The 18789-nt window shown below is 40.9% G+C and overlaps 2 protein-coding genes across 14 annotated transcripts in view; one reads left to right on the top strand and one right to left on the bottom strand.

The window, feature by feature from the left end:
- Nucleotides 1-5385: 5385 nt before the first annotated feature.
- On the top strand, nucleotides 5386-11631 carry prkab2 (protein kinase, AMP-activated, beta 2 non-catalytic subunit). Of its 2 annotated transcripts, none has more exons than XM_039688860.2 (8): nucleotides 5386-5487; nucleotides 6150-6320; nucleotides 6470-6627; nucleotides 6710-6803; nucleotides 8537-8651; nucleotides 8804-8937; nucleotides 10002-10070; nucleotides 10145-11631. In XM_039688860.2, the coding sequence occupies exons 2-8, from the start codon at nucleotides 6171-6173 to the stop codon at nucleotides 10220-10222; spliced, it is 798 nt and encodes a 265-aa protein (XP_039544794.2). In that variant the 5' UTR covers nucleotides 5386-5487; nucleotides 6150-6170; the 3' UTR covers nucleotides 10223-11631. The 2 variants fall into 2 exon arrangements, with proteins under 2 accessions (XP_039544794.2, XP_088987795.1); XM_089131669.1 differs by having other exon boundaries at nucleotides 5397-5487; nucleotides 6155-6320.
- The window catches only part of LOC120491190 (myomegalin), a 67193-nt gene continuing 60026 nt past the window's right edge, over nucleotides 11623-18789 (bottom strand). For 10 of the 12 annotated variants that reach the window (XM_089131665.1, XM_089131668.1, XM_089131666.1 and 7 more), the window contains 10 exons: nucleotides 17750-17951; nucleotides 17491-17615; nucleotides 17116-17331; nucleotides 16935-17024; nucleotides 16425-16618; nucleotides 16214-16357; nucleotides 15992-16130; nucleotides 14545-14591; nucleotides 14359-14419; nucleotides 11623-13153 (listed from right to left, as the gene is read on the bottom strand). In XM_089131665.1, the coding sequence (XP_088987791.1) occupies nucleotides 13032-13153; nucleotides 14359-14419; nucleotides 14545-14591; nucleotides 15992-16130; nucleotides 16214-16357; nucleotides 16425-16618; nucleotides 16935-17024; nucleotides 17116-17331; nucleotides 17491-17615; nucleotides 17750-17951 (1340 nt within the window). In that variant the 3' untranslated portion in view covers nucleotides 11623-13031. The remainder of the gene's footprint in view (nucleotides 13154-14358; nucleotides 14420-14544; nucleotides 14592-15991; nucleotides 16131-16213; nucleotides 16358-16424; nucleotides 16619-16934; nucleotides 17025-17115; nucleotides 17332-17490; nucleotides 17616-17749; nucleotides 17952-18789) is intronic. The other 2 variants (XM_089131660.1, XM_089131664.1) reach the window with 2 other exon arrangements.

The raw sequence follows: 18789 nt of genomic DNA, 5'->3' as shown, positions 1-18789 counted from the left end.
CTGATCTCAGTGATCGAGTTCACATCAGACTCATTTACATCTCAGATCTACAGAGGAAACAGAACAGTTAACATTATGCACCAAATTAAAGAAACAACAATGACAACAATAATAATAATAAATCCAAAAATCTGTGTGAAAGCAGATAAAGTGAAATATACAAAAACTCTTAAAGACCAGTGAAACACTGGCAAAGGCCAGCTGCTAAAAGAGACTGTAAAATACCCATCAAACACCAAATCTCAATCTGCAAAATCTATTTGGGATGTTTAAAAGAGCAGTACACAAAATGAGTTTCATAGGATAAATAAATAAAAATACTCACAATACAAACATCCCAATTCTATCATCAAAGGAGGCATAATAACAAACACATATTTCTGCTTTAGAAATGTGCTCATAAATGTCAGTTACAAAATGGTGGATGTATTAAAGCACACAACGATGGAGATAACTTCAAGAGAGGTTAATAGGCCAGTGAACAGCCGCATCCACGAGGAGAACCACACATCAACTACAACTTAAAGTAATGCAAGCAAACAACTAGGGAGAAACAGGCTTAAATACACAGATAACAGATCAGGGAAACGAGACACAGCTGGGGTAAATTAACCCAACGACAGTAACCATAGTAACGAACTGGGAGAGAATGGAGACCTGACTAGTTCACGAGGTTCAGCTGTGTTGTGTTAATGAAGACGGTGAAACTGGGATCAAGGAGTGGCACAATTTGATGAAAGCCTAAAAATGCTTCAGAAAGCCTTGGTTTACGATCACTACATTTAAACTAGTGATGTTACGTATGACACTGAAGCTTTGATGCACGTATCACATATGCGACACAATTTCTAGTGAAGCCCCGTATCGGGGTGTGTATTGGTTTTCACAGAGTCACGTGATCGATGACGATCGAAAGCGAGTTTCGCTTAAAGGCTCGAACTCCCGATCTCATAACGAGTCAATGTTGCCTCAGTCTGGTTGATGGGTGTTTGAGGAGAGTGCTGTACTTTGAAAGTTAATAAATATAATTCATTAAATAACCAAAATGTATTTTTCACTACTTAGTCTATTCTTTTTTGTTTTGTCTTTTTGTTTTTGTAAAAAAAAAAAAAAAAAAATCGTGGATTTAAGGTAATTTGGTGTTGGTATTTGGATTTAGGGTGCATGGGAATTTAACATTTTACTTATAATAATTAAGTAATTTATTGCATTCATATACCATTTTTTAGAAGGCGAGATGTTTGGTGTGTGACAAAGAGCTTGTTTATGGAAACAACACATCATCCATGCTGAGGCATTTCAGAGCTTTACATGAGACTCCACAGCTCCAGAAAGCCATGTGAAAGAGTGTTCTCTAAGGCTGGGGAATTACTGTGTAAGAGGAGAAATAGACTCAGCCCCAACACTGTGAAACAGCTTTTATTTCTAAATAAAAATAATTAAAAACTTTATCACCTTTCTGTCATTCCTACAGTTACATAAGTATTATCACTGCCAAGTGTCATACATTTAAAAACAGATGAGCCTTTCAGACAATGTTATATTCATTGTGTGTGTGTGTACAGAGAGAGCGATAGAGTAGGCCTATATTAAATCTTATTCAATAATTTAAGCTTATATTTTATTGCCACACTTTAATGGGAAGACGAATTTATTAAATGAACAAATCAAACACAAACATGTAAGGTTTTTATTTGTACACATAACATTGAAATTCTGTAGTGTGTTGTGGTTGCTTCATCTGCCAGAGCTTCTGGCTGCTTTATTTTAAATAAGCACCAGATGGCGCTGTTCTCGACACTCTCGAAGCTTTGAATCTTTTCCCGGGAACAGTCAGGGGAAAGCCTCAATTGTTCTTGAAGCTTCATTTCCCCATCCCTAATTTAAACTGTACTGCATTAAATAAAAGAAATAAATAAATAAATAAAAGTTATGAATATACAAATATAAAAAAGGGTATAAATCTACAACACCAATTAAGTACAAGTGAAAAATAACCAACAATAAAAATAACTCTTACTTCAGTTGGACCTTCTCACTCCAAAATACATCCCAGGCTGGCAATCCTGCAGGATCATCCTGTGGGCATTTATACTTACGGGCAAAACCACTGACAGGAACGCAAACAAGGAATACAATTCAACAAACCGCCAAATCTCAATATAATAAACTTTCTGTACATCGCCTAATTCACAATTATAAAAAAAAAAAAAAAAAAAAAAAAAAAAAACTTGAATACATGTTCCCTCATTGAAAAACTGTTACATTTTTAAACAAACATTCCCCTTCATCTTGGATTTGCTAAATGGAACTTTTAATATTCTATTGTGTTTCATCAAGTTTATCAACCTCTTCATTTGATTTCATGCTTTCTAAAGCTTAATAACTTTCAGATATGATCACCAAATGATTTAAATCATTTCCCTCTACCCATTTCAAGGCCAACAAAATTGCACCCAGCTCTGTTGTGTACACTGATAAATGATAAGTCATTATTTCCCAACATATTACCCCACTCTTTGGAATATAAACTGACCCAGCATGTCCCGTCTTTGGATCCTTGGAGCCATCTGTAAAAATTAATGTTACAACATTGCAGATAATATTTAACAATATCCTTCACTGCTACTTCCTTTGACTTAGTTTTGATTTCCTTATGAATGTCTAAATCTACATCTGCTATAGGGAAACCCATGGAGGAAAAGGAGGAACTGAAACTGTTGAACAGGACTGGAACTTATGTCCCTATTCTCAGCTTTCACATTGCCAATCCAACAAAACTACTGTAATCGGACTTACTGTGTTCCCAGCAGTCATTGAAGATAGCTTTAGCAGGATGGTTCTCAACTTGTCCCTTCACATTAACCCAGTGTGTTAACATCCGTTGTGCCCTTCTGATCCTCAAAGGCATCTCACCCATTTCCAAACAGCCGCCACTGGGGATGTTTTAAAGGTGCAATACCTAAGATTTTTGCATTAAAATATCCCAAAATCACAAGGCCAGTGTTATATATTTAGTAAAGATGATAACTCACAATATTTCAAATGTTTCAAACAATGTTTAAATCGCGAGAAAATTGAGATTTTAACCAAGGAAACGGCACGTGTCAGCAGGGGTGAGCTGGGAGTCGCGAGTCAATCGCGTCATATCCGCTTACCTCGGTTTCCGCTCTTACTACGTGTAGTCCTGGACAAATGCGGTAGTTGTAGTTGTGCGTTAGCGCCTATCAAACGGCAGCTTGTTTCGCGCATTTGTTATGGAATGGAGCACATATATTCTTTTCATTTATTCTCGGAATGTGAACTGTTGGCTGTAAAGGGGGTCGCACACCGGACGAGAAGCGCCGCGTCACGTTTAGGACAACTCCAGTAACGTTATCGAACACCGGACGCGCACTTTCTCATCAGTGTATGGCCAGCAATATTGTTATGTTTAATGACAGAAAATGAAGATAATGTCTGTTCTATGTCTGTTCTATGTTATGATTGTACTGTACAATTAAATACAATCGTTGCTGAGTCTGCATTCTGAAAACTTTACCTCAGATCATCCGTTCACAGAATGAATTGAGAATCTCACGTGAAAAATCTATTAATAATCAGTAATTGTCATTCAAGCAGCTGATTTCTGTAAATGACTGCAAAACTAAATGCATAGATATTGCAGCATAGGGCAAAGTCAGGATCCATTAGCAACGGTTTGAGGCAAAAATAATTACAATTTTATATAAAACTATGTAAATGGCGCTCTGTGGCGCAGTAGGGTTTTGAACACGGTCCTGAAACGTTGCTGGGCGCCGCGGACAGACGCCGAATGGCGCCGCCGGTATGTGTACACTTATAGATAATAATGTGTTCGAATAATTATGTGGTGCAACGCGGCGCTGCAGCTTCTCGTCCGGTGTGCGACCCCCTTAACGTTAATTTTGTGAAACTGTAGCTGTGGTTGAATACTTACACGACATGAAAAGATGTGTCAAATGTACATTGCAGACATCCCAAGTCTCCCGGATCTCCCGCATATTGATAGCGTTTCCCTGATGCCCGCAAATTAGTTCAAATCTCCCGGGATATAATGTTAGAGCGAGACATACATACTGCGCGCATAACATACAGCGCGCTGCGCGTGCACTGTACAGAGGGAGAGACTTTGCGTTTGTGCCTCGCGAACGCGAAAGTTAGCCTTCCCTCCCACCCCCACAATCTTGTTATCGAAATATACCTCCCGGAAATGAATTCTTGCAGGTTGGGATAACTGACATTAAATTGATTTTTTATTTTTATAAAGTTACCAAGGAGGGCCAACCACGTCAACTCCTTGCGAGAGACCTGCCCCTTCAAACCCTCTTCGTCCAGTGACTCGTACAGTAACATCTGTGATAACTAATTTACTTTTAAACCTGACTTTTCTTGCACGGTTATTTCAGTTTAATGAAATACAAGCATGTCATTAAACGCAACGTTTATAGAAATCGAACTTTACCTCATCCATGACAACTAATTTTCGATTCCCGTCTGACTGATTTATCCACGGTGGAGTTGAAAACAACAGTTCCCATCATTCCGCGTTCCTCCACGGCGTCATCAAGCAAAGCCGTTGTTGTTGTTTTGAATGTAGCGCCCTCTAGCGGCATCTAGATCTTAGGTATTGCACCTTTAAAGACCCACTACATATAGAGCCTGAACTTGCATCACACAATGAGCTGAGGTGAAGTAGTGAAGGTGATGAGGGTGATGATGAGGTGCAGGTGTGTGTGATCGGGACTCAAGTGAGGGAGAGCACTGTGATTGGCTGGTGTGAGAGCCTGGCAGATCTGTAACAAGGGTTAGGCATGTCAAACAGCAATGTGGTTTTTTTTTTATATTTTTTTTTTTATTACTTATCAGCAGCTGTTATAAGTGAACTTGGGCTAGTAGACCCATGTTTACACATCGCCGGGTATTTAGAGAAACGCTCTCAATAAATAATATAAATAATAAATAAATAATACACGTGTAAATGAGAGGCCAAACTGCAGGGAAATATCTGTGTCTTCCCTTCATGGAAACGGGGTACCTGTCTGATAGGTTTCCAAACAATGAGGGTTTCACAACAGGCTGAAAAAGCACAATTATTTATTGGAGAAAAATGTATGAACAAGTAAACACTAACAATAAAGCAAAAGCAAGATAAAATACACACTGGTGTGTGATTCCTCATCAGTTCGTGCACCTCACAAACACTAAAGAGACATTCAAACTCAACAAACAAAAGCTTTAAGAGTGATTAAGTAAAATATTTTCATGCAATACCAAGAATAAATTAATCCAAAAAAAAAAAAAAAAAAAAGCTACAAAAACAAGCTAAAGAATTTGAAGACGGAGCGCGTTTCGTAATCCGGACGTGTTTTGGACCCGTCGCCTCGCCGTAGCTGTCAGGTTGCAGTATGTTGTTAAAGTTCAGCCGATCGCAGCATTGGAAATAATATTCATTCTTATTCGTCTACGGTACTGGTCGCACTGTTTTACATTTAACTTCACAGCAAACGATTTAACTCATGCAGTGTGTCCCGATTCAGACACTTTATGATCTGACGGAAACTATGAATGTATAGCATGCTAACAGCTAGCCTATCAATAACACTTATTTCACATATGCAAACTAAACTAATATCTAAATATATCCTGACATAATCACATTTTAAGCGTTTAACAGCGTTCATCTCGCGTTTATAATGTTGTGTCCTGTGTTTAGATGTTCAGTGACATTTCATGCGTTTTATTGTTTAATCTTCATTTCGGAGTCTTTTTGACTTTGCTTATTTCAAACTAAACTCGACTTGCTGTGTTTCTGCAATGTCGCATATAATCATACTTTACCAGCTCAGTATTGAAAAGGGACTATATAAGTTGTATCTAAATAAAAAGTTAATGAGATATAAGAAATGACTGTTAATAAAAGTGTAAATGTTATACATCAGAGAATGTGTTATCTCTGTAATTTCTGTTTAAATGCGATGCAGGAAGTGAATTCATGAGCATGAGTTATTCATTTCTTGCTGTCGATGTGAAGGAGATCTCAGAAACAGTGTATTTGAGTGTGTTTGCAGTGACACCATCAGTAACATTACTGACCTCAGTTCATAATGATGGTCTGTGTGTTTCTGTAGTGAAGCTGCTTGCAGAGCATCATGGGAAACACCAGCGAGCGTGTGTCTGAGCGGCACGGGGCGAAGGCTCAGCGCTCAGACAGCGGAGGACACAAAGACCTGGAGCCGGGGAAAATGATGGACAGCACCGACGACCCCAATATTTTCAACACACACGGGCCGGAATCTAAAGTATGCCAGAACACACACTCATTTTATAAACACACAGAACTCCTGCTTGAAGCTTAACGGGCTCACACACACATGTGATGCATAAAGAGTAAACCGATGTTCTGCTCTGGTGTGTATCCGAGCACTGAATCATCCGTGTTGTTGTCTAGGCCACGGGCGAGAAGGACTTCGGCCCAGATTTAGAGGATATGGTGAAGACGTGTTCTCAGGCTCGACCCACCGTGATCCGCTGGGCTGGAGGAGGGAGAGAGGTGTACATCACCGGCTCCTTCAACAACTGGAGCTGCAAGATCCCGCTCAATAAGAGGTGCGCTAACCGCCTGATGAACAGAAGCTCGCTCATTGTTATTTCATCAATTTTTCAACCTTTTTTCTCTGTGTTTTTGAAGCCATAATGATTTTGTAGCCATCTTGGACCTGCCTGAGGGCGAACATCAGTACAAGTTCTTCGTTGATGGCCAGTGGCTTCATGACCCGTCTGAGGTGATTATATCTGCATTTAACTAATCCTCACACGACTTGGGGACACTTCAAATTCAGCAATATTATTGATCTCCTCCATCGACACCATTATATGAGAACTGAACTGAGCTGGACAATGACACAACCCTAACCCTAACCCAATCTCGGTTTTCTCAGGAGCGGCTGTATATATATATATATATATAAATGAACTAAATGATTAATTTTTTTTACAACAAAATAAAGCATCACTGAACTTACTTACAGTAAACTGGACTGTGACACTATTTTCTTCTAGAAACAAATTTTGTTGCATTATTTTACTATTATCTCTTTAAAGCGGTTTTGAAACAATCTGTATTGTAAAAAGCGCTTTATAAATAAAGGAGACTTGTTTGTATCACTGCTATTAGGGGTGTCACGATTCTCCAAATCCTCGATTCGATTTCATTTTTGATTCTAAGGTCACGGTTCGATTCGATTCTCGATTTTTACATTTATTTGTTTTTAAAAATGAAACTGGCCAATCAGGATGCTCTCTGTCTTAAGGGGGTTGCACACCGGACGAGAAGCGCAGCGCCATGTCTTTAAAATCACACACACCGACACCGGCGGCGCCCAGATACGGCTCAGGACCGTGTTCAAAACCCTGCTGCTCCATTTACATAGTTTAATATTAAATTTACATTTATTAGTCTCAAATCATCGTTAATGTACATGGCTTCACCCTGTGCTGTTTTCACTCGGGCTAACTAAATAAATACTATTGTATTATGTGACATAGTTGACTAGACAACGGATAACGTTACGAGAAAATAACAGACTTAACGTGATAGACATTTTTACTTGATTAACGTTCAAACATCAGCTTTTATTTTTCAATCAACATTAAAAAAATAAGTTTAATAAATCAAGTTAACTTAAAACGCACACATCGTGCGGGAGTTGATTCAAAATTGAGCTCGTGCGAATAGTATGTGCGCGGCCCTTTACATGCGCTTCATGAGACGCACAGGTCTCTCTCTCTCTCTCTCTCTCTCTCTCTCTCTCTCTCTCTCTCTCTCTCTCTCTCTCTCTCTCTCTCTCTCTCTCTCTCTCTCTCTCTCTCTCTCTCTCTCTCTCTCTCTCTCTCTCTCTCTCGCGCCGCCGCGCGCGCAGGACGGTTTGGAGTTTTCTCTGTCTCGGCTTCACTCTCGCTCGCTCTAGATTCCGGGAGATTTGAACTCGTTTGCGCGCGTCAGGGAGCCGCTATCAACATGCGGGAGACTCCCGCGAGACACGGGATGTCTGCAAACTGGCTTTTTTGAAGCGCGAACGTTGTCAACATTACTCACAACGTCAAGACATGATGTCAGTTATGGAGGTTACAGGTGTAAAATCACATTTGTCATGTCATATTTATATGGCGCTTTCACAATATAGATTGCAGCTTCACAGTATCAATCAAAACATAATAATAATGTTCGTTTCTTAGCGGAAAAACATCCATGTTTGGTAGAGCTGATCAACGGTAGCCTATTACTGATTGGTTAATTTATTTGAATATCCTCAATATTTGAAAACATCAGCGCGCACAGAGAGAGAGAGATTTTTTTTCTGCAGAACATAAGATGTTGTTCATACTTCTTTTTCATCCCTTGTGTGTCATGATCATCATCTTTTGCGCTCTACAGAAGAAAAAGTCACGTAGGTTTGGGGTTTAATGAAGGCCGGATCCATTTCTTTAAACTGAAATGCACGTGTTTTCTCTTCAGCCGGTGGTCACCAGTCAGTTGGGCACCATTAACAATCTGATCCATGTGAAGAAATCCGATTTCGAGGTGTTTGACGCACTGCAGGTGGACTCTCTGGAGTGCTCCGACACGTCAGGTACGAGCCAGAGTCAGTGCTATTACAATAACATCACACAAATGTGAATACCACAATCATAGACGCCTCTCGGAAAAGCAGTAGAAATTTCAGTAGATAAGCTCCAACGTAGGTGTGTGTGTGTGTGTGTGTGTGTGTGTGTGTGTGTGTAGATCTGTCCAGTTCTCCGCCTGGGCCGTACAGTCAGGAGGTGTACATGTTCAAACCCGAGGAACGCTTCAAAGCTCCACCGATCCTGCCTCCACACCTGCTGCAAGTCATCCTCAACAAGGACACCAACATCTCCGTGAGCACGCTCTCCGTCTGACCAACAGAACTACTTTATTTCAGATTTACCAAAGCGTCAAAAGAAAAAAATATACCAGTAATCAAAAGAGCTATTTATGACACGACAGAAGTGTTGCTACAAAAGAAAAAAGGAGAGCCGTTAAAGGGGACATGACATTTATTCTTTTAATATTTTAATATTCCTTGAGATTCACTTATAATGTTAATAAAAACATATATGCAGAAAAAGGATTATTTTCCACCCTTCTGAGCCTCTGTCTGAAATGATCAGCTTTTAATGTGTAGTGAACTTATTTCAGATGCTCAGACCAGGAGACTCGCGCTGTATCTAAAGCAGGATTCTTTAGTCATTTAGCAGACGCTTTTATCCAAAGTGACTCACATCTGAGGACTAAATCAAACAAGTCATTGTGGAGAGGCAATGACAACGCAAGAAGTGCTCAATATACAAAGTTCAAACATGGCTCAGAGTAGTATAAACCAGGCAAGTGAGGATGTTTTTATTATTATTGAGAACACGAGCTGTTGGTAGCTGTAGTCACCGAATTGATTCGTGTTAGCGTCCTCTAAGTTAATAACTAATGATTTTTACAACGTAAATTAATCCATCAATAACGTACTTAAACTAGACAATGATTTCCTTCTAGATCTGCTGTAAAGCCAAATCTGTGTTTGTTACGCCCCCGTGGCCATTAAAGCTGCTTTGAAACGACCTGTGTTGTAAAAGGTGACTTGACGTGATGTCGAACTACTGGCCGACGTCTTGCTCTGGAGGCGAGCTTATGCAAATGTATTTGATCATGTGACATCAGCTGTTTTTGGAGCTTGATTATTACATGCTTTGTTTAAAGTACACAGTACAAAACATCTTATATGTCAAAAGATCGAGATAAATTTGACTTCTCATGTCATGACCACTTTAATAAAATAAGAAATGTCCAGTTCAGACAGAATACTTTTAGCAATCTACTACACTTTTCCATTGTGTTTCTGTGCAAACATTTGCTGGACGGTTTAGTTGGAAGTGTAGTGTGTTTTAACAGTGTGTTTTACGTGTTTCAGTGTGATCCTGCCTTGCTGCCAGAACCCAACCACGTGATGCTGAATCATCTGTACGCGCTCTCCATAAAGGTACGTTATACACCTGCTATCAATCGTACTCCTATATAATAAAGATCAATAATTGACGGATTTTTCTGTCTCAGGATGGTGTGATGGTTCTCAGTGCAACTCACCGTTATAAGAAGAAATATGTGACGTCTCTTCTGTACAAGCCTATTTAATGAGCTCTGGATGCATCTACAGTCTGAGATTGCACTATTAACCTGCGAAACGTACGGCGGATCTGTCAGCTGGAGACTTCAACTGTGTGTGTGTGTGTGCGTGTGTGTGTGTGTGTGTGTGTGTGTGTGTGTGTGTGTGTGTGTGCGTGCGTGCGCGCGTGCATGTCTTTTATCTACCGTCATCACAGGGACATCTGAGCATCTTAGGTGCAGCATTTTGCGATTGCAATCCAGATTTTTTCTGTCTAAAGCGCTTTATGAAATTCTGCAAAACACACACAGGGAGATTATAATCAAAAGCCAGTTCAAGTTTTGAGTTTTAGCATAGATTAACTTTGAAAACAATGTTCTTCATTCTAAGCTTTTATAGTCCTAATTCATTTTATAAACCGAGTGAAAGACTTGCGTACGTGTCGTTTCCGGAAGGAAAGCCGGTTTCAGCCACAGTGGCGTTGAGTTTTTGCTCCCACAGAACCGTTGGCTTCGTCGCCACTGATGGATGTGCTTTGAGCAGAGTCACTATGGTAGGATTTCAACAATACAAAACTTCAGGAGTGCACTGAACAGATTAAAAACATTTACAGCGGCATCACAGAATGTCTCGAACAGATTTGGACTGAGTTTGTGGAGTTTTACTGCATGTGGTTTTAATTTCACCTTGATGCTGTACAGACGAGCACTTTATCTGTGCTTCACTGTGACAGACAAACAAGCTTTCTTTGTTTTATTGAGCAGGAATGTATTTTTGCATCTGTTAAATGTTATTTATTTGATACACAGACGCTATTGGCCAAAAGGATGTGGACCCCCAGGATCGGCTTGTTCCAGTGTTTCAGCGAACCTGCGCTCGGGTCATTGTTGCGCTAGAAGAGAAAACAAAGTTTTACCTGTAATTTTAAGACTCGTTTTTGATAGAATTGACCCACGTTAATTAAGAACTGGGTGTCTACATGCGATTGGCCATATAATGTACGTGTTTGTCTTTAAATACGCGTGGTGTGAAGTGGTTGGTGTTATTATTTCTGGCCATCATCAATATTAAATGTTGAAACAGAATGTTATCAGGACCCAACCCGAACTATTTTATTTGAGGTTGATGATGAGGAAGGTGTAGTTTGTTCATAAGGATAGTGTGGGGTTTCCATTCACTCCAAAGATAATGACGTAATATGGTGTTAAGTGTGATATCCCAAAGGAAAGTTGCTCAAAACATGATTTTCATGAGGAAACGGCAACATCACAGCTTTAAATGCTTTTACGGGATATTGTTTCGAGGGGAAATCCACGAACTTGAACTTTTTTCTTTTATCATATGTACTGATAATAAATCATGTGTTGATAAACTATGCATTAGATGATGGGTGTGTCGCCGTCAAAAATAATAAAGGAAACCATTCTGGTTGATTTGATCCAGTTTCTTTGATTTTATTTAAAAAACAAGCAAAATTAAAATGAATGCATTTCTATCGTTTATTCATGATTAAATTCCAAAAGCAGCTTTCATAATTCATGGCACATATTCAGCAGCTTCAGACACAGAGTTTGATTGGCTCTTGCGTCGGCAGTCTTTTGTTACATTACACAATCAGTAACTATGGCAACAAATGAGCCTTCGAGCACTATATATACAAATTATACCGATTTTAGAACCAACATCTATATATGCTTATTTTTCTCTCCACCTGAATTCAAGTCTCCTTTTCCTTTCCCTTTGGTAGTTAATCCAAAACGTCGAAAGTATCACATCAATGCTTTTCATTTGTGGTTCTGAATAAAGTGATTCTGCGATGTGCTCACAAGGCCATTTAAGACTATTGCATTTCTCACTGAAGAGGCTGTTTAAAGGCAAAGCAAGCGTACGTTTTCATCCTTTGCAAGAGATTTGAGGCAAGGCAACTCTGCAATATTTTAGGCAACTTCTACAGGTTATAAATTGGTGAAATGTACACGGTAAACGCATCTACAATACGTGATGCCTCACGTCAGGGTCAAATGGCTATTGCACAGCTACCCATCTTTAGAAGATCTGCATATTCTATAGCAAATGTTGACTATATTTACCCACACTGCAAAATTAAAACAACATGAAGGCATATATTATGTACAGTTCTCAAATAAATCATACAGCACCTGATCTCCAATCCTCTGCCAAAGTTTGCCATCTCTAGTTCAGAAATCTCCAACACTGTCATTGATCATATTTGCACTAATCAGTCAACTTTACATGTTTTTCAGTTGCAAGAAATCACAACTTTCCATTTGTCCTCTTAAACATCCCATTTATTCAGTTGTGAATAAAGTTTGTATATCTGTGGCGTAAAGCTCAAACCTTGAGAATTCATACAAGGTTGTTCAAATAGAGCTCGTGAAGTTAGTTTGAACTCTTAAGGCAAAACGAGGGAAACGAGCCATGCAAACTTTGGCATGTTTGGTGAGCCTCGCCTCACAAGAAACAGGTGTTTTATCCTTAATCGACCTCCATCATGCAGATACTAAACACAACAATCGATTTCAGTCAGTAGCACTGCAGAACGATGACAAGAACAACAATCATAATAATACGAACAGTGGCACAATATATGACAGTCAATGAGACTCATGCTTCCAAGTGTTATTGCCAAAAATCTGAGGCAGTCTCTTTATATCCGTTTATCTCAAAGTCAAGAACATTTCCTCTCCGTCTCGTGGTATAAATACTGTAAAATTCTTCTCACAAACACAGAATCAGATAGGCATGTGGGTTTAGACAGCCCACCGTCAAAGGAAATGACACAGCAGAACTTGGCCAGAGAAGCGTAAGGCGTGAGAGTCAGCGGTGTCGCTGGTTTAGCGGGAGAAACTCCCTGACCCGCTGGGCCGGCCGCTGCAGACTCGTCTCAGGACACGCGGGGCTCACGCGAGCAGAAGAGGAGGAGGAGGAGGAGGCTTTACCTGGAGAACAGAGGCAAACACCCTGAAGCACCCGATCACCATCGAGGAGACCATCACAACAACAACATCAGGGGGAGCTGAGCTGCATTCCAGAGGTTTACACACACTCACACACACATACAGTCACACACACAGACACTCACACTTAGTTTGTCTATAGCACAAGCCAAAACAATTAATTGAAACATTGACGCATTATTAGTGTTTTTATAATGGTGTGGTTTGACTGTGTTGAGCAACCATTTCATGCCATGGGTATGCATAACATGGATAAACTACAACGGGTCAGCATTGTGACGCAAGGACTGGATTGACAATATTGATTTCTCATTTCGAATCAATCTTCATTTTGATGTGTGAGATCTGTTTCCATTTAACAAAACTTTCACTATCATGTCTCGTGTAATCCATCAATCAGTGCTTCAACCGCCGAAAGTCGTCAATAACGTGAGAATAATGACATGTAACGTCACATTCACCTCATTCAGTGACCATAAACGCAATATTCAACTAGAAAAATAACTCTAGAGGGAGCGTTCGATCAATATATATTTTACATATTTATTGGATTTCTACTTAAAAGCAACATCCAAGTAACTTTTCCTCTGCGGTCGCCCTACAGGTTGGAAGCGGAATTGTCCATTACTGCTGTCGTAAATAATTTAGCCAACCGCATCCTACTGTCGCACGCACACGCACGCACACGCACACACACACACACACACACACACACGCACACACACTCTCTCTGTTTATGCAGCACCAACTTTGGAATCAACAATGGCCACAGACAAGGTAGGGTATGATGCATGATTTTATGAAAGTATGATGTAACGCTTGCTGTAAAACAAGTCAAATTTGTAGTTTTCTTATGTCTCATTCGGACTACAGAAATGCGACCCGATCTGGCACTCTTACATAGCGTGGGTATATCAGATAAAGGACCGCAAAGCGGTGGCATAAGTGCATTTCACCATGTCACGACTTGATGAACCACTGAAACAATTTTAAGGTAAAAATTCTTACTTGGTGAAATCATTTTAAAAAAATGGTTTCGGGGCATCACTAGTTGTGTTTTATAGTGCAATGAGAGTGAGCAGCACGTATGATGATATCTCTTTCACAGCTGTAATCATGAGTAACTCAAACAAACACGACTGATCTCAAACACTCCAGAGCCGACATGCACTCGGCACAACACTGACCGTTACCATGGCAAAGGGAGGAAGAGGAGGAGCTTAGAGAGGAAATCCTCAGTTCATTCTTCTGGAAACACTCGGAGAAAATGAAACAAATGGAGGAAAGACAGAAAAAAAGACAGAAGGAGTCGGAGATTCAAGATGAGGGACAAACACGAGACAAACAGCACTGAACCCAAACCCAACACTCACCTCCAGATTCGCTCGAGCTTTCTTCAGCACGTCTCGAGTCCGCGACACTGTAACACAGACGTGTGTGTGAAAGCTCTGATGACATCACTACACCCAAACACAAAACCTCAAACTACTGAAACCAATCAAACGTGATCCTGAGCTTTTGACTGGAGAGTGTTCGAAACTATCAAGAGCATAAAGCACGACAGAAATAAAGGCTGACACTCAATCGAGTGTTTTAATGAACACACTGTTACGCTTTCAGACAGCGCTGTGCAATCTGAGCAGCTTCATTTCAGATTTCAGATTCTAGCGATTAGATCTAAACGATTGTGTCGCATGCTATTTGCAATTCTTCTCTCGTTCTGTCATTTGTTATAAGTCCAGTGCATCTCTTTCCTTCGTTGCAGTGTGCTTTGGTTCCTCCAAACCCTAATCTCCAAATCAGGGAATGTGACTGTCGAAAAATACAGTCCACTGTTTTTAAAAAAAACTAAAACTGTGGACTCAAAATAATCACAGAACATGCCTTATTGGCAGATGTTTTCTCTGTAGAAAAGCCAAGTATACTTTTGGACTTCAGTCGTCAAATACAGACCAAAATATGTCAAAATGCCCAATTTCGTTTCAAGAGAAAATCATTCACTGCTTTTGACTAAACTTACTTTAATAAGATCTTTATACATTTAATTAATCCAGTAAAGACTATTGCACTGTGTTTTATTTCACATTTATGTCTGTGGAAGGACATCACTGGCCTATGTAACCGCTCCACACGGGTCCTAATCGAATTATTAATTATTAATTATTAATTAAAATATCCCCACATCATCACACATCTTCCACCACACCTAGAGATTGGCATGGTTTTACTTCAGTTAGCCTAATAGCTGGTTTGATTTGCATTGAAAGATGATCTTATGGAAAGTACCCCATGCCAATCTCTAGGTGTGGTGAAGGTGTGTGATGATGTGGGGATATTTTAAGGGAACTTTATCAGGATACATATTATCCTGGATCCATGAAATAACTGGCTTTTAAAAATAAAAATCTGCCTGACTCTATGGGAATTTAACATAGGGGTGTCCTGACTTATGCACCCTGTATTTTAAGGAAAAACATTTATTTATTTATGATACATTATTCATTCACAAAGAAAATTGGTGTCCTTAAAGGTTGGAGTTTTCCTCATTTTTCAAATTAAGGCATTAAGATCAATATCCAAAAGATGATTTTTTATTCCTCTTTTTAGGCAACTTTAGCATGGGTGCCAAAACTTATTCACATCACTGTATATCATGATTTAAGATTTTGGTCATGTCGTGTTAAATAATAAAAACGTCAATATTGACCAAAAGAATCATGATCTCGGTTTTTGCTGTAATCGAGCAGCCCTCGTTTCTGATTTGTTTGAGTTTCAGGAACTGGGTAAAAACTGGCACCCTGAACAGGCTGTTGAACTCACGCTGGTTGACGATGAAGGTCTCCATGCTTTCTTTGGTTCTGCTGGTGGAGCGCAAACGTGTGATGGTTCCCTGGAGAACCTCCTCCTGCTGGGCGATCCGCAGTCGCAGGAACTGGATCTCCTCGCGCATCGACTGCTCCTGGGAGGAACATTTGAACATTTATGTGGCCTTTCATTTTTTAGGAATCAATGAATGTTGAGCAAGTGCTGAGATGTTCGAACCCTCTGAAGGAGATGAACGGGCCCGTCGCTGCTCGGCAGAGCCGCTCGCCAGAACATCTTCAGCAGAGAGACGGCCTCGTCCAGAATCTGGTGCAAGGTCTTGGTGTCCGAGAGCAGCGCCTTCACCGTGCTGTAGTCCAGAGCCTATGAGAGATTGGACACGTGAGATGGCATTCTGACAGCTTGATCCGACAGCAGGTCTGAGCTTCACCTTCTCCATCAGAGCCGAGTCCAGACTCTCGGTCAGCGCCGCCTCCATCCGCTGGACCAGAACTCGGGCCTCCAGAACCTGCTGCTGCAGAGACCCGTGATCATCCACGTGCCCGACCGCGTGACGCCCGTTACTGTGGGCGAACGACCCGTCCGGAGCTTCTCCTTCCAGGTCCGCCTGAGGCTCCAGAGAGTCTGAGGAGAACACACATTTTATTCTTCTCTTTGACCTATCAAGTACAACTGAGCATTAGTCTGGTTCTCGACCAGAAGTACTTCAGCAGGTTCCAGGAGATAGTTGAAAAAAAGTTTATCTATGACTTGAACAAGACAAACAAGCTGTTCTCGATGAAGGGAGAAGCCAAGTTTTATTATTGTAGCAGTTCAATTCCAAAATTCCATTTTTAATTCCATTCAAAGCTATTTGAAGGGCCTCCTTTTCAGCCACAATGAAAAGTAAGTACAGTGACATCAACGTCGCAGCTGCAGTTCACGGTTAGCACACACACACCGTTAGTCTCCTCCATCTCCGAGTATGGCGAGTACAGTGGCCCGGCTGGAAACGGACCCACATCTCTGACCGGAGGAGAAGGAGACGGGTCTGTGGAACATGGCAGAGTGATCGGGTTTTGGTAGTTGTTAAATTGCACAAGCAAGACAGCCAAAGTGAAATGAAGTCGTCAACAGGTTACCGTGCAGAATCAGTCGCCGGTAAAGCACGTCTCTCAGTGGACTGGCCGGAACGATGGGTGACCGGCGCTGATCGGACGAGTGATCCAGCTTCTGGAGTTGAGCTCGAAGAGAACTGTTCTCCTGTACACTAACCTCCAGCTGGACCCTGAGAGCCCGAACCTCCACCAGCAGCTCTTGCAACTCCACTGACGGGCACGGCACCTCACACACACACCCTGGGGGGAATATAGCACACGTCTCATATGGACTACTTTTAAACTGATGTGTTTCAGGTACAGGTTTGCAATAATATGAGTGTGAATAAACAATTCCAGAAGAGTTGTATTTTTGAGGGTGTGATGTTTCTAACATGCACAGTGCTTGTGGGGTCTTACCTGCAGCTGTGCCCTTTCCACCGACACACACTTGGTTGTACAGCTGTAGTTCACTCTGTAGGGAGTGTAGAAGCTGTCTGCTCTCTGCTAACTGCTGCTGGAGTAAACTCACCTCGTGCTGCAGTCTAAACACACATCACCAGAGACACAGCCTTTCATTCATGTGGATATCTACCAACCACAACGATCTAAAATGGCCAGTCACTCAACTGAAACAACTTTCTTTACATGAAGCTAGTCTTCATTTAGTTTCTCTGACCTGTTGTTGTGCTCCTGAGAGTTTTGTCTGTCTTGCCGCAGTTGTTGGATTTGTAGACTTTGCTCACAGTTGTGCATCTGCAGCCTCCTCAACTCCTCCTTCCATTGCCCCGCCTCTAACTCCGCCTCTAACTCCGCCTGCTGCAGGCGAACACGCCCAGACAGCACCGCCTCCCTGAGCTGCTTCACCTCTTCACTGCTGTCTGCATCGGACAAATATCAGATGATCTGGTTTTATCATCGCAGATTTTAAGCTCTACAGAGTCCTGCAGACAGTGACAATCATCCCACAACAAAGACTTAATGTGAATAAACGTGTGTGTGTGTTTTGATGAATTACATACCCACTTTTAGTATTAAATGCATTATGTAATTCATTATGAGAATTGTTGAACTTGTGTTTAGAAGTGTTGTCCACAAATCATGTCTATGTGCACTGCAGATTGGTGGACTGGGTGAAAGAAGAGCTATTAACAGTTGTCCAGTCATTTGGGGAAGGCATTTCTTTCTTCTCCATTGTAACGGTGGGATCCAGATGCAGCAAACATTTATTCAACAAAAGTAAACCCAGCCAGATCTCTAAACTCCGGCCAGTTGGTAATACCTACAATATCTAAATCGACTGCTGGAGGTAAATCTTTTGAACAATCTTCCTAACATTGTCCAGGAAGCATACACACTCTGTCGGTACAAAGCTAGACTAAAAACACATCTCTTTAACCTAGGTAAAAATCCTGATGTACTTGTTACATCATAAGAAATATGGCGCCTACGCAACTAGTCTCTTTGTTTATCCCGAGGTTTACCGCAGTCCGCCGGATCCAGGCCGTATCTGGATCTGATGAAGGACCAGCGTCTGGACACGACGACAACGCAGTCCTAAAGTGTCAACTAGTCTCTCCCCCTCCCTCCCCTTTACCTCTGTACAGATAAAACGTTGTCAGAATGATTCCAGTTCACGTGACACGTGGAAGCGTTAAAAAAATCTGTTATAAATTTTGTAAGGCTTTTGGTACCGGTTTCATGGTTTGTGTTCTTGAG

The sequence above is a fragment of the Pimephales promelas genome, chromosome 5, assembly GCF_988280905.1.
Source record: "Pimephales promelas chromosome 5, fPimPro1.hap1.1, whole genome shotgun sequence".
Taxonomy (NCBI): Eukaryota; Metazoa; Chordata; class Actinopteri; order Cypriniformes; family Leuciscidae; genus Pimephales; species Pimephales promelas.
The sequence above is the reverse complement of the archived record's forward strand: the minus strand, read 5'-3'. Positions and strand labels throughout refer to the sequence as shown.

Bases quoted from the DNA above. Each gene is read 5' to 3' on its own strand.
- prkab2 (XM_039688860.2), top strand. From the start codon at position 6,171: ATGGGAAACACCAGCGAGCGTGTGTCTGAGCGGCACGGGGCGAAGGCT. The intron at 8,938-10,001 runs GTGAGCACGCTC...TACGTGTTTCAG, and splicing joins ACAAGGACACCAACATCTCC to TGTGATCCTGCCTTGCTGCC. The intron at 10,071-10,144 runs GTACGTTATACA...TTTCTGTCTCAG, and splicing joins TGTACGCGCTCTCCATAAAG to GATGGTGTGATGGTTCTCAG.